Raw genomic sequence first — 26,193 nt, 5'->3', positions numbered from 1 at the left:
TTTTCAAATTATTTTAACTCGTTTTAAAAAAAAATGTTTTATGTTTCTCAACACTCTCTCTCACTTAGCTTGCACCCCTCTTGCCAAAATCAAATATTCCTTCCCTTGTTTTTCCCTTTTATTTTTGTCACCACATACAATGAGTGACGGACCTACATGTGAGTGAGGGTGTACACTTGCATCCCCTTATTTCTTAAAATTCATCAAATTTATAAATAAAATCTTATATTTTTATATTTTATTTTGTTTATATTTATATAATTAAATCCATTGATTTTATTTTTTTATAATTTATATTTATTGACTTAGAGTCTTGAATCCGTTACTACATGCAACGCAACTCTTCACTCTTTTGTGATTCCTCCGCTAGCTGATGATACATCTCCAGCAATAGTTCCTCCATCCACACTAATTAATTACCCCAACGCCTCTCTCTATATATCTATATATATCTTTTAAAACAATCCTACAGAGAAAAAAATCTTATAAACAATCACTCCTAGCTACATATCTTCATCATATAGACCATTATACAACATTTTAGGTACAAAAATTATCTATCATGACGACCACCAAAAATCAAATCATTATTATACCAAAATATATTATTATTGATGGCATAATTTTTTGGTTGATAAAAATAAAAAAAAGTATATGATTTGTGAAATAATTGTTGGTGTCAACAACTTTTAAAAGAAAATTTTTGACACTGAAAATAACTTTTTAAAACTATAAAAACAAGAAAAACTAAAACTAAAAATCGATTCTGATTTTTTTTTATAGTACAATTGATTGTGATTTTAAAAAACTTAAAGTCCAGCTTAACATTTTTAAATGTTCGAGATAATTTGAAAGCTTTTTTTTGGATTTGCAAAAATCATTTATACGCAACTGAAAGTTATACACATTAAATAAAGTTATACGCAAAAAGCATTTATAATAATTTTTTTAAAGCTTATTTGAAAGCTTATTTAAAAGTACTCTTATTTCGAGTAAGACCCATTAAATAAAATTATACGCCACCAAACATACATCTAAATAAGTTAACTGACTTTAAATTTCCCCCCAAAAAAACTGACTTTAAATTTATATAGAGAATAATAAGTTTACACCTTTAAATAAATTACTAAGTATAAAATCTAAAAGTATCGGTCTGATTTGTTTAAGTTTATTTTTTAAAATAAGTGTTTTTCTAAATAAAATTAGTAATTTTATAGTTTTTAAATATATTTGTTTAAATTATTTTTATTTAAAATAAATAATTTTATGTTTTTCTTAATGATCAAATCTTATTCATTTCTTAAAAAAATAAAAATTCAATTTTTTTAATTTTAAACAAATTTTCAATTATATGCTAGTGACACTTTTTTTAATATTTTTTTTAACTTTCTGATTGTTGAAATTTATTGAAAATTATTAATTTTGGTGAGAAATAAAACTCAAAAAATGATAATTTTCAATTTATTTCAACCCATTATAAAGAAAATATTAGAAAAATACTCTCAAAAAAAGTGAGATCAACATTTCTCATTAATGTTTTGTTTGGTAAGAAAAATAAAAAGGAGGGAATAAAAAATAATGTGAGTCTCATATGAGTTTCACACTTCGTGTATTATACTTTAATTCGTTACCAAACACAACATGAGTAAATTGATAAAATATCAAGATATAGAATTCATTCCTAATATGTTACTATTTGATAGATAACATAAGTAAATTCATAAAATATCAAGAACAAATATAGCATTCATTGTTACTAAGAGAAAAAATATGATAGATAAAAATCAAAAGAGAGAGTAAAAAATAAGTATAAAATGAAGTGAAAAAAAATTGTTTTATTAAAGAAAAATAAAAAGAGATAAGAAAATAAGAGAAGGGTCAAAATAAGTAAAAATAGTATAGTGGATTTAACTAATTTCAAAATTAACTCTCTCCTTAATCTAAACAAACGCATCTTCTGTCTGCACAAATTTATTTCCCTCCGAAAAAAACAAACACAACTCAAAGTATCTTAAAAGAAGGAAAAAAAACAAACCCCAAATATCCATGCACTTCTGACACATGAAAACTTTAGCGTACTTGGTTTTCTTCTTTGCTTCTCAAACCTCTCTGTCACAACTCACAAGGCAGAAGCAGAACTCTGCTTCAACTCAGATACGGTGCTCCATTTAATAGTCGGTTTGTACAATTGGTTTCATTTTCTTCCCTTTGAAATTCATCTCATCACCAACAATTCACTCCAATAAAACATCATATCACAACCCTTCATTATTCCATCTAACAAACCCACCTAACATTTCTCCCTCTTGTTACTGTGCCACAGCTTGTACATTAACTTGCCATTTTCCAGCATAATAATGTTGAGGCAAAAAATGAACTTCCAAAAAGTGTGTTTTGTGAAGTTACTCATATTTGTCACTGATATATGATGGTAGCAATGTATTGTATACTGTAGCTCCTACAGACTGAGAAATTAAGCTAAAGTTTCAAGGATTTGAGTTTCCGACATTGTGGCCTTCTGCAAAATCTACATGGTGCTGCTCATTTTAGTGTGACTCTTCATGCTGCTGGTTGCAAAGTTCCTCTTTTGGAACGCCTTGTTGCTCTTTTCTTTGATTTGGTTCAAGCCCATTTTGGTGCTGTGGTAGCTGTGTCAGTGTCAACCATGAATATCTTGAGTTTTGATTCCTAAGCAAACTTACATTGAACAGAATGAGGTAACTTACAAAAGGAAAATGAAACCAATGAGGTTTTGTTCTGTATTTGGTATGGATCTTTAGTTATGACTGGTTCTCCTCTGTTTCTAAGGTCACCACTATTCTTCACTTCAAGTTTTTTTTTTTTTACACAAACTCAAATATATTTTAGGTCCCTATAAATGATCAATTTTTCTTTACGTTCTTAATAATTTTTTTCATTATATTAGATCATGATATAATTTTTTTTTAATCTCTGTCATCAATTAAGAAATGATATAACATTATCTGAAGTGTTAAGTATATTGAAAAGATCTATTCATAAGACATGTCATGTGATTCAAAATAAAAATTTTGATTTATCAGAAATTTAATACAATAATTTTTTTTATTAAGGATCTAAAACAAAAATCAGATATTTATCAAAGACTTGAAATATATTTTAATCTTTTTTTTTCCAAAATCAAGCTGTCATTTTTCAAAAAATGTGTTCAAGTATTTGCTTGTTGAGTTCCACAGTTACAATTCTCAGTCTGGTATAGCTCTTCATGAACTGTTTCCTGTGTCTGTCAATTTTTACTTTCTAGCAAACAATCTGAACCGAGGGGGGTTTCTCCCTTCAAGATCCCATGTTGTTTTTGGTAAAACATCTCTTTTCTTTGTTAATTAACTTTATTCTTCCTCTTGGTTGTCCTGAGACTTTTGACAATATTCTTGGAATTGGGAAGGTATAAGTCAATTTTCAGTGAGAAGAATCATGGATTTCTGACAACTTATAAAGGTAATACCTTTATGTGGATCCAAACTCGTCTAACCCGATATGTGTAATTTTTATGGGCACTTCATTAGGCCTAAGTTCAATTGTCATTCCTACATCTCTAATGTCTTAGTCCATTTCTCATGTTTTGCATGCAACTTCTCATTTTAATTTTTAACACTGCAAAAAATGTATATGAATTATACATAACCATATTAGTTTCTAAACTAAAGAAAATGCAACAATCTATAGGAATTCCATTCCAGACTAAATTGCTAAAAATCTATATGAATGACTAATTTAATTTAGTAAGTTTTATATTTTTATTACCGTTTTAATTTTTCATGGGTTTTGGTTGTTATCCCTCGTGCATATTATCTCTTTTCCTTTTTGCTGATTTATATAATCTTGTGGTGCGTCAGAGTTTAGGTAGGGATAGGGGTGGCATTGTTGTTGGGATGTCTGCCCCTATCTTTCACCTTTGCACACCCTTTTTAATTTTTTTTTCTTTCAATTAATCAGTAAAGAAGTTGAGAATTTTCTTTTTGCATTGCAAATGCAGGTCCAAAGTAGGGTAAGACACGAAACATGGTGGAAAATCCAACTATGAAATTATCATCATCATACCTATACCTCAAAATAGTTTGTGAATTTGGATGAGTGTTTCCAAACACGATTGATAACTTTTCATTTTTTATTAAAAGTAATTTTGAAATGAAGTGATTTATATTTAAAAAAATTATCTTAAAGTTTATAATAAATAAAAAAATATAAATACTTCATCACTTTTCTCCCGTTTACTGTTTTGCTTTGAAACAATCAAATATCTTTCCAACAATCACATTTTCTTTTCACAACGTGATTTTGAAGTCGTCCATTGTTTTTCCAAAACAAGCTCTTAGAACGCGATATCAATTGAATTACAAACAGAATGATGACATGAATAGCGGTTCTTACTTTTTTTTTGTTATTTTTCCCACTTTGGATTTCATTATTTTGGCTTCATTTTAATGTAGTGAATTTTTTTTGAAAGGATTTTAATGTAGTGCATAAAAAATAAGAGGTTCATTTTTATATCATTTATTAGAATTATATGTTTGAGTGAGAGTAATATTAGGATGAGAGGTTTTACGGAAAGACATTGTGTTGCACCTTTTAAAGAGGATAAAAAGTATTTAAAATATGTTTTTGGTTTTTATAAATTTGTATTTTTTAATTTTGGTTCTGGTAAAATATTTTTTCACTTTTAGTCCTTATAAGTTTATTTTTTTTAATTTTGATTTTTGTAAAAATAAACTTATAGAGACTATAAATAAAATAATTGAAATTTTAAAGGAACTAAAATTGAAAAGCACAACTTATAGGAATTAAAATTGAAAAAAAATACCAACTTACAAAAACTAAAACTAAAACAATGAATTTATAGAGAACAAAAATAACAAAAAAAAGCTAACTTATAGAAAAAATAAACATATTTAAGCCATTAAAAAAATGAAGGAACAAAAATTTAATGAATATGTCTAAAGTGGTGACCTTAATTCATTTCATCATATCCTTGCAAGTTGTACCTATTAGAGCAATGCTACAATGAGCATTTTGAGAGGACCACACTGCAAAATTCAGTTGGTGTAATTGGAGAGTCCAAGGGTTTATAATCCCCAACCCACACTAGAATCTTATACTTCCAATGTGGAATTCAAGTCCCACAACCTTGCAATTAGATTCGAAGATGTTATTCAATTTATCAGATTATTAATTTAAATAGAGTATCAGTACTGGTTGAATTGGCTAGTTGAACTAAGCGTGTGTAAACTAGTTGTTGACATTAGGACACAAGGTCGAATCTCACTGATGGAATTAATATTAAATAACTTTTCTAAATCGATTCATGTTATGAAACCAATACCAATTACATTAACACAATTTAACTTGGTTTAGAAGAATTGGTGCGAATTGGGTCAGGCTGATTTGGTTATATGGCCACCCTATTATCTTACCTGCTGATTTTCGGACCAGTCCAATCCAAATTTCACGACAATTAATACATTGGAGCTTGCACAAAATTTTAATGGGAATTGAGAAAGTAGGAACTTATAATTATAAATTAAAATAGGTGATAATTTAAGATAAAAAGTTAACAACAGTAACCTATTATTGGATATGTGTGTAATAGGGGAGTAATTTGGACAGGGAACTCTTCTATGTAGGAGTTTATGACTCTGGGGTCGCAAATTCTATTGTATTTTGTGTGATCTGATATCACTCTTCTCTGAAATATGTTCCTGTTCTGCAGATTAGGTTTGTTTCTTTATAGATAAAAAGTGACTTTTTGATCATTAGATAAAAAGTGACTTGAAAAAGGGTTTGGTTACAAGAGGTACCTTCTTTAATACATATATTTTTTGGCGGCTAAGAAGAAAAAAAACTCTTCTTTGAAATATCAATTGGTGTTTTTTTTTTATCATATCAATTGGTGTTCTATAACTGAGAGTCCGGAGCAATTATGACAGTTATTGGCAGTAAGTATAAGCAGTTACATAATAGTACATAGAATTAAAATAGGTGTATGATAACGGACATTAGTAATTATGTATTACTAGGATACGTTGAAAACTAACTATCATGTTGACAATTTAGGTCAGAAAGTTAGGACATTTACATATTAAATTTGTGAAATAAGGGATACATGTGTATTGTTATCTGGTGATTTGTACAAAGAACTCTTCTATATTGGAGTATATGACTCTAGGATAGCGAATTCTGTTGTATTTTGTGTTTTTTGATATTTAATGTTACTCTTCACTGGTCATAGGATTCCCTCTTTTTAATTTGGCTAGTCAGACCAAAATGATAGAACACTAACTTAAGGAGGCGAGGAGTATCCCCCACTTAATACTTATTCCATTTTGATCATTTTCCTAGTTGATATTTGCAGGACTGACATATGCAAGTGGTACTATAATAGGTGATTATTGCAGCTTAATAATAATCTCTAGGATAAATTTTGAATTATTATAAGATTTTGGTTTTGATCTAACTCAATCCAAAAGCTAATTTAGAATATGAGAGTTATCTCCATCGAAATATTTTTGTTTGGGATTCAATTTTTTCACAGACAATGTATTCTATCACAATTTCTTCACAGCCAATAGAAGAACCTGTAATGTTATGAATTCGAATCTCACATATTTCATCCTGAAAAGTGCTTTACTAATTGCATATGAATGTTGGTCAATTGTTAAGAATAGACACGTATTCCATAAGAATATTAGTTGAATTATATTGCTGAGTTTATTAATAGGTAATTTGTCACTACTATTCTAAATGCTCTTAGTCATGAAATATTTTATGGTTCAGTGAGCCTTTGAGATCCAATCCAGCAAAAAAATTTTGGATAATAAAAAGGGCTTTACTTAACTACCCCCAACCTCAACGTTAATCTCATAACTTTACCAGTGTGATCATTTTAAAAGGGCATTACTTAACTACCTAGAATTCCAGTTAGAGACAAAAAAATGCTTAGGATTTAAGTCCTACAGTCTCAAATGACAAATTAAGCTGCTAAACCCTGATGATCCTTACATGGAAAAATCTGGTGATAAAGAAACTTCACAACTGAAATCCCAATAAATTGGAAAAAAATGGGGGCAGAGGGGTGTGAATAATTTTTTTATTTTTTTTGTGAATGAGGGCTGTAAATACTAGTGAAAGGTTTCCTGCATGAATAAAAACCTACAGTGTTACTTTTCTCTTCTAACTTCATGGTGTCCCACTGATAAAATATTGGTAAGCGAATATGGTAGTATAATATTTTCTTTGATATATATATATATAGAATGGACTATGGGGGGCTAACAGGTTGTTTTCTTTAATTTCCCTCCTTGCCTATCCAAAATGTGTTGGTTTTGGCAAATCCTTTACATAGTAGAACTTCCTAAGAAATTTAAAATTAAACTAGGGTTCCAATGGAGGTGGAAGCAGATAGTACAACTGGAGTACTAGTAGAGGATTCCTTTGTGGGTGGAATCTTGGGAGGCTGCACACTGTGATAATTATAAACTAGAAGTTATTACTTTCATTTTCAGTTAGGGTTGGATATAGTGTTGCACATATTTACCAACCAAATGTGGGGAGTACTAGTAGAGGATTCCTTTGATTTTTTATTTTCAGACTCAGACAAGTTGCACATATTTACCAAGTTTTTAAAATTTGAAGATTTCTTAATATGAGTGAAACCTTGAGTTTGAACTCAAGAAGAAATTCAAAATTAATGTTTTAGAAATAATAAGAATATAAAGTTATTAGTATCAATAAATCATGGTATGAGGATACTAGACTCGATTCCCTTAAACAAGATTTTAGGTTTGAATTCCTATTAAAGATAATCAGTCAAATTCTGTAACAAAAAATAATAATCAGTAAAATTGATAAATATTATATACCAATAACATAGTAACAAAAAAATGTAAGACATGAAAGTTTAATGTGAGTACATTGAAATTGTATTGGTAATTCATGAGTGTAGTATTGAGGTTCATATAACTCATTGTCCAAGAGGTTATACACTGTTGTATTTAGAATTTGGGGAAAAAAAGTGAAATTAATCAACAATCAACTTAATATTCAATTTCTCAATAAATATAGCTTAGTTGGCAACACCTATTGACCTTGTGAAAGGAAACTCATGCTCCATTTTCACAAAACATAATTTTTGAGAGGAGGATCAAGAAATTTTAAGTGAGTAAATCCTAAACCAAGAATTAATCTTGTAATTGATCCAGATGATCAAAGCTTGTGATGATATTTTAGGTTTCATAAAAAAGTCAAAAATCCTAATTGTAATAATTATCAAAAGAAAAAGAAACTTAATATTAAATTATATTTGTCCTAATATGTCTACTCTTATTAATTTTACTAGTCACATACCATAACTAAGAAAGTTCAAGACTCAAGGAAAGTCATCCATTTATCAAACCCCAGGAGGGCAACTATACAACTGCTGAGTCTAAAGTATAAGTATCAATACAACGGGTCATTAGACCATAGGTTTTGAGGATATTATCAAGCAAAACAAATCATTCCCATAATTACCACTGCCATTTATAATAATATATCCTCCTATAACATGCATCCTCCCAATACTCTTCTTAATACTTCATAAAGAAAGTATTAAAGGAAAATTGTAAAAACATTTTAACACTTTGGAAACAGAGAAAAAAATTAATACCTTCTTCATTTTATTAATAATTAGAAGGATTATCAGGAAGATATTGTAAGAGGATTTGGAATTATTCTATCATTATTTTTACCCTTATTTTATTTTCCATAGCCAGGGAATAAATAATCTTCTACTAGACCTGATGAACGATGCGCCTTGTTCTTGTATCCGGAAGTCCAATGATCAATTCGGTCTCCACATCTGAACTTGGACTACCTGCATTGTATTGGGGTTGATTCACATTCTGATTCTTTGTTTCTGTTTGTAGATTGATTCCATGCTGCAGAGAATTTCCTTTTTAAGTTTTCATTCTAACGTAAAGATTTGTAAAGCAATTAACCAAGAAAGATATGCCAACTAAGGGGGGCACGTTTCATGTTTTTGATACCAAAAGTTTAAGTTTAGTATTTCCATCAGGAAGGAGAGCATATATATATATATATATATTTTGGTATACAACAATCACACTGAAATTTGAACATACAAATGACCTTTTGCATATTAGTACATTTTACCCTCAATCGCCCCACCGAAGTGAGTGAGAATATTTGATTTGATAAAATATTTTCTTTTCATTGATAATAACAAAAAATGTCATCTTATTCTATTTTAATTTTAGTTTTCAAAGATTTGTTTCTAACATTTTCTTATATAATTTTTTAGTAAAAAACAATGTAGTATTTTGTAATTAATTTAAAAATAGAAAAAATAAAAACATTTTCTCAAATTAATGTAGCTTTAAAATATTATCCAAATGAACTATAGGCCACACAGAATTAATTCCAAATAGCAGTAACTTCACCTTCTCAGAGAGCCTGCCATTTTCAGTGAGCTTGACATTTTCATCAAGTAGGACTTTTTCCTGAATTAAATTACAAACACAATAGTCAGAATCTTTTATATATAATCCTTATAGGAAACTTTTCAACTTTCAGAACTGATAGAAAAGGAATTGAACCTTGAAGCATTTTTTTCATGGCATCATAAACTCAGAATTATACAGAAGTATATATTTAGAATTTTTATATTTTCTCCCTCTTATTTTTAGATATTTGAACTTTACTGTCCATAATTTCTCATTCTGTTGTCAAGTGTCAAATTTTAATCAAGTTTAAGAAGTAAAAGGAAATGTCTTTAAGTAAAAGATTTTGTAACTAAAGAAACTTTTTTTCAGATGTAACTATATATAGAGACTAAAGGTCTTAAATCTGTTAGTGCCTTAAGCACTAGGAAAAAGTTGTTTTTGAAGAAACCTAAGACCAATGTCAAATTTGAATCATGTTTAACATTCTAAGCACATCAAACTTCTCCAACTTGAATATGACTCCACTCATTTCCAGTAGAATAGGCCATAACTTCGCAAACCATAACTAACATCCATAACTTAATCGGTTTTTCCTTTCACTAAGCTGCAATGACAAATATAGTGATCTCTACCCTCCTCACTGACTCAAAACAGGTTATAACCATTTTGATGAAATGTAAACAACTTACCTTTTCTTTTAGTTGCTCGATTTGTTCCTTGAAAACCTGGATCTGAAGAAATGAAAGTTGAGATACAAATATATATTAACTTCAAAATTTTAATAATAAAATGATGGATTTGGCTCCTCTAAAGTGTGAAGGTACACTTCAGAAAAAAAAAAACAATAATAACCATTAATTAAAAAATGTGAGATTTGTGATACAATAAAATATACATATAATAAAATCTAAAATTAATTATAATATCAACCATTGATTTTTGAATTTCGAATTAACATTATTATTGTATTTTATCCTCTGAAGTACACTCCCTTCACTTTGAAGAGTCAAATCCTAAAATGATAAATGCATGTTAATTAGTCATTCTAACCTTTCTTGTTCTAACATTACTTAAACTCCTCTCCAACTGTTGTTCTATCCGTTGCAGTTCCTCAATGGAGCAAGCCCCCAACCCTTCCCCCAAGAACTTCCTGAGGGAATGAAATTACAAATGCAACCATGTTCTTCCATTGTGAGTGAGTGGAATTAAACATTGAATGTACAAAATTAATTAGTCAACATGAATAGAAATTAAAAAAATTTAACCGTTTTGCAGCTTCAAGAAGGCCAATCTTCTTCATCATGTTTGCTGCCTCTTGCTTCAAATGCTGTAACATAATAAACAATTTATTCAAACTTCAGGACTCAAAAGTGTCTATGATATCCAAATACAGTAAGCAAAAGTAGAGATTAACAAACTCCAATTAGCCAATTCCCCTAACACTAACTTTTAAAATGTGCATATTTACAGGGATTGATAAAGATGAAAACTGCATGGCCACAATATGACATTTAAAGATCAGCTTAAAGTCTGTTACTACTTGCATCATGAATCTATGCAAAATTAATTTAGAAATGCAGGCATGAAGGGCTAGAATTTATGTAATTTACAACATAGGTCAAAAAGTTTTCCCAAAATTCACTGTTTACCGTATTCTAACAAAGAAGCAATGGTGATGTTTCATGTGTGTGAGAGAAAGGGGATTTCAGGTATTATATTATCAATATTATGATTTCTAAGGATAAATATGTTGGCAAAAACCTTTTTATTAACTAGCTAATTAATCTGCTAATGGTTATCATGATATGTGCTTCATAGTGACTCACCTACCTGTGCATCTGGCAAAAGAATCCATCAAATACAAACAATAAACACAACACAGACTTCTGTATCATTTGTAAGGGCAAAAAAAGTAAGAAACACCCTTGAAAATGAGGTTACTCGGCTTCAACTGACACTATTCTTTTGCATTTTTATACTTGCTAAAACATTTGACATTTGTAACTAGAAATTATATTTATGTAAAAAAAAACATTATTCTGTATCTAACCAAAACAGAATTCCCTGCAGGTGGCTATACGACTGGTTTTTTTATTATTATCAGTGGCTATATGACTGTGTAGGGTCCTGCATTCAACATCTAATGGTTCTGATATTTTTGAGCTTATATTTTATTATTAAATTTTTAATGTACAAAAAAATTAAGGCTAGAGATTTTTTTACTTTCTCTCTCTGACTGTACAGAAAGAGAGAAAGAGTGGGGTGGTTTTGTAATTATATTAAAACAAAATGTTAAAAAATTAGAGAGAAAAAATACTAAGTTTGTTTTTTTAAGGAAACTCTGCCACCCCCTCTCATTCTCTCCTCCCTCTGTTGCAAATTCCCCCTTCCTTGTTTTTTGTACTTTCTTCTTGTTCCTTATTTTTCTTCAACTTCCTCGTGGCAACTATTGGTAATCAAGTTTAAGGTAAGTTCTTATTCTTTGATTCATGCTTCCTTTATTCAAATCCCATAATCTCTCAAGCTTTTCTACCTCCAAAATGATTGGTTGGTAAGTGTTTTGGGTGCAAAAAAAATGAGATTTTTAGTAGTGGGTGTTAGTAAATGATAATGAGAAGAGTGAATTTCTTTGTTTTTCTCACTGGTTCCTTACAGATTCTAACCTTTATAATTTGGAGATTTTATTTAATTCAATCATTTCTTCTTTTTACTGTTTACAGTCACTTGTAGGCATCGCAGTTGCTTCTCCTACAAAAAGCAGTGAAATTGGTTCTCCATAGTAGTGAATAATTTAATTAGTGAACTTTTTATTTAATTATTTCTTTTACAGGAAGAACGAACTTTTTAAAAAAATATGAATCTCTATTACTCCAAAAGATATTAATTTAGAAAGGATAACTTAATATTAATATGGATAATTATGCTACTATCACTTGTTTATATTTTCTATCGAATTTGGAGTTTTATAGCTTTTATCTATTTTCAATGTGCTGAATAATTTTACCACGTATTGGTATGAGTTATACAATTTCTCGGTTGATTTCTATTAGAACTGTTGATAGTTGGATTGTGTTTTTGAACAACATGATTAAGACTTAAGAAATATTTTGAGATCGATGGATTCAACTTGATGGTTGTTTTTTCCATCTAAAGGTTATGTTTTAAGGTTCATGATGGTTCTATATGTTAGAATAATGTTTGCCATTAGCGATTGATTTAACAGCTTATGTAAATAGAGCTTATCTATTTACACTATTGGATGAACAGATCTTTTGGCTTTCTTGCCAAGTACTGAGTAAAAGATTCTATTAGTGTGTTTGGCTACACATTTCGAATGTGATTTTAAGAAGCTAATAGTTATAGCTTCTTCATTCCAAACATGATTCCATACTTCTTAATTGGTTTTCAAAACATGCTATAAGTACATGAATGGACACTGCGGGAGGCATTGCCCCTGGTTTAAGATTTCCTTTAGGGTGAATAAACCTAATATGTTTTGATGAGTTGAGAATACTTTCATGCTTGGACTTGCATAGTTTTTCACGTATAGCCCATTAATTAAATCACAGTTGCAGATCATTTTTGCGAATTATGAACAAGATTTGAAAAATGGAAGATTTTCATTTTATGATATGAATTGTTGTGACTGTGAGTTTAGTTTTTTCAATTAACTTATCCTTATGTTATGCTAGTTTCTGAAAATGTTCTTCGTGCAGTCAATTGTTTCTCCCTCCTGTTTATTTTATTTATTATGTCCTCATTGAATGTCTATGATAAGTCATATTATTCTTTCCTCCAAATTCATAGGTTGCTAAGTAGCAGGTTCTTGAGATTTGCAAACTTTCGAGTTGTATTTCTTTTTGGTAGGGAGGGTTTCATTGTCAATGAGAAGAAGAGTATAGGGGATATAAATTGTTAGGAAATACCAAAACAATTTTTCCTGTAATTAAAATGGACAGTAAGAGGAATAAAGGAAGTAAAAGTAGAAGAATGAAACTGAGTATTTTAAATGTGAAAACCCCCCACTCAAAGTAAAAGGGAAAAATTAATGGACTTAATCCAAAATATATGTCTTCACTATTAAAATTTGGATTAAGACTTATTTGAATAAGTTTCTTCCTAAACACTTATAAAAGAAAAAAGTAATTAGAAAGAAACACAAAATAAGCTTCTTCTATAAACTAAAAATAACTTATGTATAAGTTAAATTTTTTTTGAATAAACTAAATTTATTTAGCTTATTCAAAAAGATTTTGACTTTTGCATAAGTTATTTTTAGTTTATGAAAGTTTTTTTTTTCATTTTTTCTGTTTATTGTTTTTTTTCTATACTTCATTTATTTTTAAAACTAACAACTAATGAAATAAGTTTTTCCAAGAACCATTAAAAACTTCATACTTCATTTTTTTTAAGTTCAATTTAAAAGTCTCAAGTTCAAAGAATAAATTTTAAGATGGATATATTTTTTCTTCATTTTTCCCATGCATTGAAATTATGGTGCTTCATCAACTAAGAGAGGATTCCAAGATAAACCATGTTTTCCTTTGTTGATACGTATTCAGTATTAGAACCTGGATATACTATTTTTTTTTCTTTTTTTAGTATAGCTATCATCTTTTTGGTGTTTATCATTGATCTATGTAATCAAGAAGTGAATTTTGCATGATGATTCTGATAATTTAGAGCAGAATGCTAGTGATGCTCTCTTTGACACTTGTTTTCTAACAATACTATTTGCGGTTGATTGAAATTTGTTGGAAGTCATCAATTTTAGTGGATCTCATTTCTCATTTGATGATTTTTTTTCTAATTTAGAAGGGACCAACCAAAATTAATGATTTTTAATAAATTTTAAACAATCGTAGAGAAAGTGTTAGAAAAAGAATGTCAAAGAGAATCTCACTAGTATTGCTCTTATTTAGATACATGTTTTTGAATGGGTTATATTTAGAAGTTTGTTTTACTCAAATTTTAATTAGGAGAGATTTTGCCAAAAAATTTGGTCTCGTGTTTAGATTAATATTGTATTTTTAGTAGAACTTAATGTTAGGCTTGTTAGGTTAAGTTATTGCTGAAGCCTATGTAAAGGAAGAATAATTATTTACTTTGGTCTTGAACAATAGAGGCTTATACACTATAGTCCTACACCAAAACAAGCAACCCGAAAGAAAAAACATTGAGAAAAGCTAAAACTAAAAGCATACGCATTTTCACTTTTCACCAGCATGAGTGAGTGTAATCATATCATAAAGTTTTTTTTTTATAAGCAAATGTTAGTTATTAATGATTAATTTTTTGTTAGCGGAAGAATCGAATCCGTAACTTTTCTCTCTCTCCCTTCTACTTTTACCACTTAACTAATCTTATAATTCTTGTAATTATATCATAAAATATGTAAATAGTCATAATGAATAGGGGATTTAGAAAGTTGACAAATGAAAACCACAAGAGATATAACTAAAACTAACCTGCATATTTTGTTCAACTGATCTGAATGTAGTTGGATTATCATGCTTGGTATGCCTGCGGTATCGTTCAATTGAACACTGTATGCTGTATCATTAAAGCCAATATTAAGTAAATAAGCACCTAGAAAATGAGAATATAGACAAGAACATGATCAATGTCTTCCAAGGGTTATGTTTGACAACAAGCTAAGAAAATGAAAAAATGAAAAGGGGAAATCAAATATTCTCTTTGTTTTAATTTAATGTAATATTAATAGAAATAAGAGAAAATAAATGTAGAGCAAACAGAAAAGTCACAAATCAATTGACTTTCATTGACATGCTACTTGAAAGAATAGTGTTATTTAGAAATAGTTGAAATGAATGCCCAAATTTTATTTATTTATTTCTGGAGGGATTATAATGGTGAGTTCAAAGTAAAGATCTCTTTTTCATTCCTTTCATGTCCTTCCCAAACAATACCTCTAATCTTCATGTCTCCCTCAACAGCTTTTTTCCTATAACCCTTCCCAGCAAGCTCTATGAGGGGAAGCACTCGCAATTAGCATATAAATGATATTATCTACCATACAATTACTAATTAGCAATGCAATTCCACAAGGAATGCAAAAATACTGTTAGAAGTTAATTTAGTAATTCATTCAAGAATTGTCAAGCATCTCTTTGGCAAATTCAGAAGTGACAAACTGATTTATTATAATGAAAATGTATGTTACATGTTAAAAGTGATATAACTTTGTTGTGAGAAATTTAATCAATATTCCTTTCAGTGTTCAATCTAAACTCAGAATTAATTTACCTTAATTTGACTCAATTAGTTTCAGATTCTCAAAGGAAATATATTAATAGCTTGGTTGAATTGAATGAGCCTTGTCTTGTTCTCATATGTTTGTTTCAACTAAGTGTTTGGTTTGATGTTATTACATGCTACAAGGTGTTCAAACATTAAAGTTATAGAAAGCTTAAAGTATGGGACAAACAATTAATGTTTTGAGAGAAAAACACACACTAAAAGACCAATTTAGATACTTGTCAAAAAGTACTCAAAAGGGAAAATAAAATGAAAACCGAATTTTTTTAATAAGAAACAATCAACTTATTCACCTTTACTTTCAAAGATTTTAGATAAGTACTTCTACTTTTGAAGAAATTAGATTAACACCACTACTTTTGAAGAAGTTATATAAAATAACTTCTAAAACTATGAGGTGAATAAGTGATGATTCCAATTTATATAGAAGTTATTCATTTTGCCTTTCTATTTTTTTTAAGTATTTTTTAAAAATTTACCAAAACTAAACCTATATATGCACTTCTTACCGAGGAGCTTGTAGCTCAATTAGCACTGATCTACCTAGCTTGTCTTTCCATCTCCCTTACCAGGTACACTTCCTAAAAAACAGTAATTAAAAATCACTTTCAAATATCCTCCGTACAGTTGCTTATCTCCTTTACCACTTACCAGTTACACTTCCTAAAAATAATAATTAAAATTCACTTTCAAATACCCTCCGTACAGTTGCTTCTATGCATAATTGTCCTTGAAACATTTAATAATCTATTCTGAGTTTTTCTTTTCATTGTTCTTTTGCCACTATTTAGTAAACCAAACTTTTTTGCATCAGCACTTTGATATATTGGATGTTCCTATCATACAACTCCTGTGTGTACCATATACTACACACAGAGTTTTGTTTTGTTTTTTTTTTTTTATAAACTTTTACTAATTTTATTCTATCATTTATCAATGTTTATAAATTAGATCTGGATTGGTGTATCAATCCAATTGGACTATTTCTTCTCTCTAGCTGACATCTATGTATAAGAGTTAGAGTACCCATGTACTATTTTAATATTCATCATTTGATTATATAAAAAAATGTTCGTAAATTAGAATTTGAGTGTAGAGTGTACTTTAAAAGGTAAAGTACTATTGATTGAGAATTTACTTTTGCGGATAAAAAATTAACAAATGTTATTATTATTATTATTTTTACTGAAAACAAATGCAATTTGGTTACTGTTGATTATAATGCCTAATAAACAGATTAGGGCAGGTGGAGCTAGTCTGCTACCGGTAGAAGTGGTGTGGCATTATAATCAAGTTGTCGATATGGAAGGCCTTGAGTCAATAAAGTTCAGTTCAGCTAAATTTGAGAGTTACTGTATTAATTAGGACTAAAGTAGTTTTAAAACCAAATACAAATACATTGTTTTAAATACTCGATTATACATTATTTAATTTCAAACTAATAATATTATTAGGGTTAAATATATTTTTAGTGTTTATAACATACCTAGTTTTTTTTTTTTTAGTCTTTTAAAATTATTTCTTTGACATAGTCTTTTGTAATTCAATTTTTGTTGTGTTAGTACTTATTAAATGCAATGACTAAGAAAATCACCTCAACATGTCAAGACATGTAACTTTACTCAATTTTTGTTTCAGTCTCTCTAAATATACGTTTTATTTTAATCCCTGACTCTAACTCACCCTCTTTCCTTTATCCTTCCACTTTCTTAGACGTAATGGTCTTTGTTTCACGGTATAATTCTGTATTTTGAAGAATCACATTTTAAAAAATATTATACTTAGGTATATTATTCTCATAAACTTGTTTGGTTAGTATTTAGTGATCCTTAATTACTTGAGATAGTGAAGATATTGAGACATTTTCGTAAACATAAATAATAGGTGTTCAGCAATGTTAAATTTGTATTTTTGTTATTTCTCTATAAATATCTTCATATTTCGATCCTTATTATGTGTGTTATCCCAACAAAGCGTCATACACATCTATAAACGTGTCTCACTTTGAGAAGAAAAAGTTAGTGTGTCCATTGCTGTATACAAGTATAATTTATAGGAATTTAAGAGATTTTTATGTTCCATTGTGATTTTGTGATTTGGTGTGATTGTGTAAATTCTAGATTGAATTGTGATGATTTTTCTTCTTTTCTGTTTGTCATTTATTTCTCTAATAATAGTCATTGCAGGGGTAATGAGGAGGTTGTTGGTGTGAATCTGGAAGAGTTTATGTGAACTTTAACACACCAATTCAAATGTGAGCATAGTGGAGGAAGGACGCATTCTAAGTTGCATATTGTCATTAGCACACCAAAATCAGTGGGGAGCACGCACACACCTCTAAAGCAAAAGGAAACTCCCTATTCTGTGCATGTTAGCAATGACAAATCTAGAGCAACCAATGCATATTTTAGTATGCCAGAATAAAGCATGACCACCCCTATTTTTGTTATGAAACATAAATAAAAACTTATTAATCTCTCAAGTTAACTCTTAAATTCTTGTAATTTTACGAGTTATATAAAACGAGTTAACTCTTTAGTAATTTTTTTTTAAATAAACTCGATAAACTCTCAAGTCAAATAATAAGTCAACAAATTTGAAATCAACTATAATTCTAATCCAATAAATCCCACAATGACAATGTTTTACCATGACTCAAATAATTTGAAGAAATTAATTTCTTTTTAAAATATTTTTACTTTAATAACTTGTGTATTTATCAACTTATATATAATTTGGTCATTTACTTATTTTGATATTATTTAGCATTTAGTACTAATGTATTGTTACACTTTACTATTCTGATTTATTATACAAATCAAATATTAAATTATTGTTATGATAAGAGTATTTTGTAAGTGATATGTCATTAAAAGGTTTTTTAGTATTATTTTTTCTATTAGAGTTTAACAACTTTCTCAGACTTGATAGTTGAAAACTTGATTATTCTAAATTCATCTATGCATGTCATGCTTGACTTTGCTCGATTAAATCCCCAAGGGACTGACATAGAAGATGCTTGAAAACACATAATAATCTCTATGCATTCTACTAAAGGAATTCTTTCTTGAGTGTTTTGTGACAGCTATGTTACCTTTCTTCATGATAGGCAAAAACCCTAGACTGGTCAAGGATGGTTGAAGCACTTCATAGAAGTTATTCTAGCATCATCAAAACCAAAAACCAAGCCAAGACTGAATATTTAAATCTAAATCCCCTTAAATCATAGTTCGATCATCTATGCATGTCATGTGGATTACAGCACAAGACACTTATTGCAAGCTGCAGTAGGATTTTTAGGAGAAGAGGTAAGTAGAGGGATAGAATTTTATTTAAAAAAATGACATAATTAAAACAATGTTCTAATTTTATTTATTATGAAACATAGGTTGGTAAGTTGAAGGTATATTTTGAGTTACAAGCATGCCTAATCATAGAGGCATGTCCTGTAAAATAAATTAATTTTACTGCTAAGAATGAGTTACAAGACATGTCTACTTATAGGCATCTTCTATAAAATTAATTTTGCTGATAAAACAAGTTACAGAATTTGTCTACTTACAAGCATATGTTACAGCACATATCTACTTGAAGGTTTCTGATCAAATTACGAAACTTTAAAAAGAATATCTCTAAAGTTTTGTACTCCATTTAGTTTGTGGGATAAGGCTATATATTGTTATGCTGTAGTTTATTTAGTTGAAGCTTCTCGCATCCTTGCCTTTATTATTCTTATAGTTTCTTGGAATGTACAACAATTTCTAACACAAACAGCCAAGAAATATGCTTCTATAAGTTATTTCAGCATTAGAATTACTAACTTTGTTCTTTATTGTTTGTTCCAATGTAATTCACTAGCATATATAGCCATATATATATGGTGATGAAATATATTAATTAGGCTATGTTTTTTAGGTTTAAATTAGACTTAATGAACTAAATCAACTATGGGCGGAGTGAACTGCAGTGTTTGTGTATGTGTATACAAGTCCAAACCTCATATTAATTATTTCAGACATTATACAGCGTTTGTGTATGTGTGTACAAAACATAGAATTAGTATGATTTTTCAGCAATACATGCACCACATGCATGACACGTGAGAACAACATATATACACGGTAGTGCTATATAGACAGATAATTTTGAAAGAAATCAACCATAGTTTGGTCAAGATTCGAGGGTGGTAGTTGAAATTAAAGTAGAAGGACCATTCGTCAAGCCAAAAGTGACTAAGAGCAAACAATATGTATCATAGCCCTAATTCCCCCGTCACCTCTCTCTCTCTCTAGAAAAGCATTGTCTACCTTTTTCTGTTAGCAAAACAAGAAAATGCATTCACTAAATTGAGCACAAAGGGCACTCAAACCCACCAACATATAGATGTAATAGACCCAACTTAGCTTCCCTATAAAAATAAACTATAAACTATAACTACTAAAATCAACCTTCATTAGATACATAAATAAAAGTTTCAGGTTTAGTACTCCTCCTACCTTAGTCAAATTAATGAGCCCCAAAAATGCTATAAGACTATATATAAAACCTATTGAAGAAAGGGTATCTGAACCCGACTTTTTTGCTTTCAACCACAAGCATTTAAGAGTAAACCTTCCTTTCTACCTTATATACCAGGATAACTGGATAAGGTGTTGGTTTTCACTTTTCATCACGTGATGGAAGCTTTTGGTTTTCTACTATCTTTCCTCTAAACTAGGAAAAGGATAAGATCTTCACTTTGGTGAGGGTGAAGGACAATATTCCTACTGAAACTATGTTGCCTAAAAGAGGGACTAATTAAGAGTAATGAAGTTAAGGACAGTGTTGTGTTGGAAGGATTAGGTGCTAAAGCTGAACTTTTTCATTTAATTAAACACTTCTTTGGAGAGGAGACGTCATGAAAAGGAAAGAAAATAAGGGTCGATTTGAGAGCAGGTTTTTATTTTCATTTAGAATTTTTTTCACTTTATATTCTGTTTACATTTATACAAGAAATTTGAACAAATTTTTATTTTATAATTTCCTTTACAAATTTTTATTAATAAGGAACAAAGTAAAAATAAATTTTTTATAATTACTTTTATCAAGGAATAAAAATGAAAAACATTTTGAATGTGACTGTATAGTGTTAGACTCTTAGTGCACATTAAAAACACTATCATTTTCTTGAGAGACAAATAATATTATTCTATTAGTTAAATATTTATTAAACCCATCCATCAAAAATAAAATGAAAAAGAAAATCTATTGAACCCACTATTTTGTTATACAAGTTAAAGAAACACTAGTCTTTGTTAGAGAGAGGACCTTATATCTTTTTAATTTTCTTCATATTAATATTTTTTTCTCCTATCAACTTGTTGATCGAGTACAAAAGGAAGTTGATTTACCAGTACTGAGTAAACAAGGGCAAACTGCAGGAAAAAGAAAAAGAAAAACAACAACAACATCTATGCCTATATATATTTTTTGCCACATTTTAGTACCCAAAATTTGAAACCTTTTAACTTGTTTTGTAAATGCTGCAAAAAGAAGACAGAAGCAGATAATAAAACTCACATTCAAAACGTTAACATTTTAAAACCAAGAAGAAAAAAAAGAGGGTTTGGAGTCTTAAGAGTAATATACATGTAAAACGTTTTCTTTTTGTCAAAATTTTAAAGGAACATAGCAACATAAAAGAGAATGTAAGCTTTAAGTTAGCAAATGGTTACTGAAATGTGAAAACACAATTAAAAGCAAAATAACATCATACATGATGCGTCCAATCAAATGGCTGAGATCTCCCTACAAACACACGATTCTTGACTGTCTTAATTAGTATTTGACTAGCTCATCTCCAAAATTATTTTCATGATATCAACCCATGATAAGATATTCTTTATTAGTCCCAAATGAATGTGGTAAGAAGTTTTACCTCGGCGATAAATTCCATCAACTAGAACAAAATAAGTTTAGCTGCATGTCACCTAAAATGTTCAAGTTATGCTCATCAATATTGAAAGAGAATTAGTGATAATTGTAACTGTAAAAAGATTACGATTTAGGATTATGAAAAAGGGGGCCAAGATTAACAATTTTCTAACAAAAACTAAAGTTCGCCAAATTTGTGAAGATAAAATCTCATCAAGTTGTTACATGATCAGGAGACTCATCCTATAAATTCTTTGCTTTCATTTAAACAAAAAAAATGCACTGCAGGTGATATTATTTAGAAGCTTTTGTTTAGAGTAGATACTAACACCATGATAATTTTAAAAAGCTCGTGATTGATGACTTGCAACTATAATAATAATAATAATAACTTATCCCACTAGGATTCAACTTACAATTACAAGAGAAAAAAAATAGTGATCAAATAACACTAATAAATATATATATATATATATATATATATATATATATATATATATATATATATATATTTCCAAGGCATAAGAAGTGCCATTTTCTGTTGATTCATTATTCTTGTATGAAGGACCATAAGAACTATTGATATAAATTCACTTATGCTAAAACATATGCATGCACATGTCTTCTCATATCATTTTGTATTTCAGTCAGTTTTTTATTTTTTTTTCCTTAGTTTGAATGGTTAAGAGAGACGACCCCCACACACACACACACAAAAAACAAAAACAAAAAACTAAAGAGTATTAAAAAAATATGTAAATTTCACAAAAACACATGAATATATATGATCGAGCATAACAAAGTGTTACATTTATATTTAAGTTATTTCCCTTTTCTTTGTTAACTCTTTCTCAAAGGTCAGTTTGCTAACAGTTCAATTACTTTATGCAGCATTTCATTATGCTGTTTAAACATTCACTTAACTTAGTTTTTTAAGAAATGTTCAAACCGTACACAAAAGTATATCAATGCTACAAATTTCAAGACAACAGACGGCACAAATTTCAAGTGCTCCTACAAGAAGAAACTCCAAGTTCAAACTCCAGCTAGAAAATCCACTTGTATATCAATGCTAAGGGAAAAAACTAAAAATTCCATATCACTTAAGTTGATATGCTAAAAACACTGTCACTTCAAAGTTTTTATACATAATGAAAGCTACACCAAGCTCACATATGACTCTCAGTTGCTGTCTAGGACTTGATTGCTAAATTGATTAGATCTTAAGTTGAACATTTTCCTATTTCAACTACATATATATAAATATTATTTCTTCTTATTATAATTTTTCTTCTACTAATCTTCTTAATAAACTTCGTACCCTATTGTCCAGAGGCTCTTCGCTATGCGAAGGTATGGGGGAGGGATGTTGTACGCAGCCTTACCCTTGCATATGCAAAGAGGCTGTTTCCGGATTCGAACCCATGACCAACAAGTCACCAAGACTTCATGTAAAAAAAATGAAAAAGTACTAACACATATAGTATTTTGAGAACATTTAATAACTTCTTCATCCAGTAAGTAGGATTAATGGAAATATATATGTTACTACTATAACATTAAGTAATTCATACATAAAAGGAAAGTGTAGTATTTAAATTTAATGTTATAAATGCACCTCCATCATGGTTTCTTTTTTTAAAAAAAGAGCTTTCTATATATGAATTCCTCAACCAATAATGTCAAGACAACGGCATAACCCTGATAATAATAATAATAATAAACCTTGGAATGAGGTTAGTGTGTGAATCCTTGCTATACTAAAAACTGTGGTGATCACACTCCCTGCACATTATTTCATGGAGCATCACAAGCTCCTCGCAGATAGAGTTACATTTTCCTTTTTTTTTAATATTTGGAGCACATATTAATTACTCTTTTTAAGGTTTCCCTCAATTTATTCGATTATAGAAAGAAGTATAGAGAGTCCGACCCTACTTAGTCCTAAATAAAAATATTTAATGATCAGGAGATATGACTGGAGGAATCAAATCATCGTTATGTGATGCAGCTATAAGAAATACTTGCTCTCTTTATCTCTCTCTCTCCATCCCATGAACATTTTATATGTCAGTGTTTAGTACATATGATACATCACTAACCTACATGTACAACCTCCTTCTTTGCCCGTTACTGAGGGAACAAGGTTCCTTTATTTATTCCAACCTTTCACCGTAATGTTTTAAATTTGTTGGGGAGGTGTGGGGTACTTCTTAAGAATTTGTTAAACTCTAAACAATTGTATAGGATTGATTTGGTTCATTAATTGTAGATGTAAAACATTGTTCATTACAATCAACTATGCTATTTAATATCATAATAGTTATATTTGGATATCCCAATTATACAAACACCACATTAACACTCATCATTTTTTCTCTATCTCTTTCTCTTTGGCACATATCATATTTATATATAGTTCTCCATCTTCTTTCTCTGGGTTTCTATTAACATGTGAGTTCATGCATCATTTCAAGTACCACAAAATCCCTTTGCTTAGCTAGCTAGCTCCAATAGTGCACCACAAAATAATAATTAAAAAAAAAAAAAGTACGAACAACAAATAAGACTAGATCCTACCCAGTATCCCCCACTGTGTTTTCATGTTTATGACAACTACATGACAGTATATATATATATATATATATATATATATATATGTACAATGTAAAAGTACATACATGCACATGTATATAGGTGTGCATGAAATTTACTAGCACACAGGTTATAGGAACACCAGGTATGAAGAGCGGATGCTAAAATCACCAGAAGCAATCACACAACACAATTAAATTTATGAACAAGAAAAGGGAAAGTTGAATTAATAATATAAGGAAGAGAGAATGGTGATGAGCGAGTACCTGGAGCTAGCAAATTCATAGAGCTTCCCACTTGAAGAGAAGATGATAAGAGCAACCTCAGCATCACACAGAACTGATAGCTCAAAGGCCTTCTTCAGCAACCCATTTCGCCGCTTTGAGAAAGTTACTTGCCTGCTTGTGGCGTTCTCTATACGCTTTATCTGAGTCTTTCCCCTCACCATGATGATCTCTTCTTTGAGTTCTTTCTACTGCTGACTCAAATCAAAAACCATCAGTACCCCAAAATAGATATCAAACTACAAAATTACTTCTATATTTCACACACATACATAAACACGGTTTGGGTGGTTAAAAAAGAGAAGGAAGGAAAGGTCGCAAAGGTCGCAGATTTGATCTCTCCTATCAACAAAAACTAACAAATTAACAATTAACATTTGTCGATAAAAAACCACACACATAAATATAAGTAGGGTAAAGAAGAGAAAAATTACTTATATACACACACATGTATAGGGTCAAGAAGAGAGTACTCACCAAGTAGCTATAGAGCAAAACCAAGAAATTAAACCTTGTGATGATGAGGAAATTGAGAGATTTGCAGCAAATCTGAGTCTTCCAAGTAAGACTTGAAGACACAGAAAGCTATAACAGATAGGAAAATGCAACAGATTAGAATCACTATTATTAATCACAAGACTCTTTAAAAACCCCCCAAAAAAATGTGAAATATATATGAGGGAAGAAGGTTACAAAGAAATGGGAAGTCAATGAAAAAGCAGAAGAAAACAAAAACTAAAACTAAAACAAAATCCTGAATCCTTACCTAAGTACAGATTTCAATCAAAAGAAAGACAACCAATTGTTCAATTAAAGTGTGGTAAATTCAAGTTTCTTCCCAACAAATGACCCAAAAAGGAAAAGTTTTTTGTTTTATTCCTAGATTGGTAGATACTTACCAGCCAGAAAAGCAACTTCAATTACAAGCAGTGTTCTCTCAGTAAGCAAAGGAAAAAAGTTTAGTTGACAAAACGAAGCAGATATCCACCAAATTGGCAAAATCAAGGGAAAATTTATCTTTAGAGCCAAGGAAGGGAGCTAGGAATAATAAAGGCTCGAGCCTATAAAAGAAAAGGAAACAGAAAAAATAAGAACCAAGAATCCAAAGAAAGCAAGAAGAACCTCAAAAGAGAAAGAGCATACACACACTGCACACTGCAGAGAAATTGAAGAAAGAAAGAAAGAAAAAAGGGTATGCTAATGTTACATAATTGAGATATGACCTATCTGTTTTAGCTAAGAGAGAAAAGAAAGCAAAGCACAGAAGACACACCAGCTTTCCTTATTCATCCACCTTTGTGTTTCCAACACCATTTTAAGAAACAAAAATATATTTTTATATATGGTTATGGAAAAATTGAAACCTCATCCCTTGCTTGTTTTGGTAAAAGTAGACGCCAACTGGCCCCAAAAAAAGAAATTTTTCCACATTAAAGCACGTAATGGAATATATATATATATATGAAAATGATGCTGCGATTTTTCTATAAAAGCACTGCGAAAAAAATATGCATGCATATAAAGGACGACAGTGAAGTCCATATGGAACCTTTCATAAAAAAATAATAATTAACAATATATTATCTTCGCCAAATCACCTCTCGCAAGTGGAGGGTTCAAATTGTTTGGTTGGTCATCTGATTTGT

General features: G+C 29.7%; 1 protein-coding gene across 9 annotated transcripts; it reads right to left on the bottom strand.

Moving 5' to 3' along the window:
• Window positions 1-1,912: 1,912 nt before the first annotated feature.
• On the bottom strand, window positions 1,913-25,935 carry LOC114405819 (MADS-box protein SOC1-like). Of its 9 annotated transcripts, none has more exons than XM_028368316.1 (11): window positions 25,771-25,860; window positions 25,447-25,608; window positions 25,025-25,132; window positions 24,530-24,738; window positions 14,945-15,029; window positions 10,742-10,803; window positions 10,527-10,626; window positions 10,166-10,207; window positions 9,474-9,533; window positions 8,811-8,951; window positions 1,913-2,648 (listed from the first exon to the last, which is right to left on the bottom strand). In XM_028368316.1, the coding sequence occupies exons 4-11, from the start codon at window positions 24,709-24,711 to the stop codon at window positions 2,547-2,549; spliced, it is 774 nt and encodes a 257-aa protein (XP_028224117.1). In that variant the 5' UTR covers window positions 24,712-24,738; window positions 25,025-25,132; window positions 25,447-25,608; window positions 25,771-25,860; the 3' UTR covers window positions 1,913-2,546. The 9 variants fall into 9 exon arrangements, with proteins under 9 accessions (XP_028224117.1, XP_028224119.1, XP_028224118.1 ...); XM_028368318.1 differs by having other exon boundaries at window positions 25,695-25,813; XM_028368317.1 differs by having other exon boundaries at window positions 25,691-25,806.
• Between the last annotated feature and the right edge of the window lie 258 nt (window positions 25,936-26,193).

This window comes from Glycine soja, chromosome 3 (assembly GCF_004193775.1).
Source record: "Glycine soja cultivar W05 chromosome 3, ASM419377v2, whole genome shotgun sequence".
Lineage (NCBI taxonomy): Eukaryota > Viridiplantae > Streptophyta > Magnoliopsida > Fabales > Fabaceae > Glycine > Glycine soja.
The sequence above is the reverse complement of the archived record's forward strand: the minus strand, read 5'-3'. Positions and strand labels throughout refer to the sequence as shown.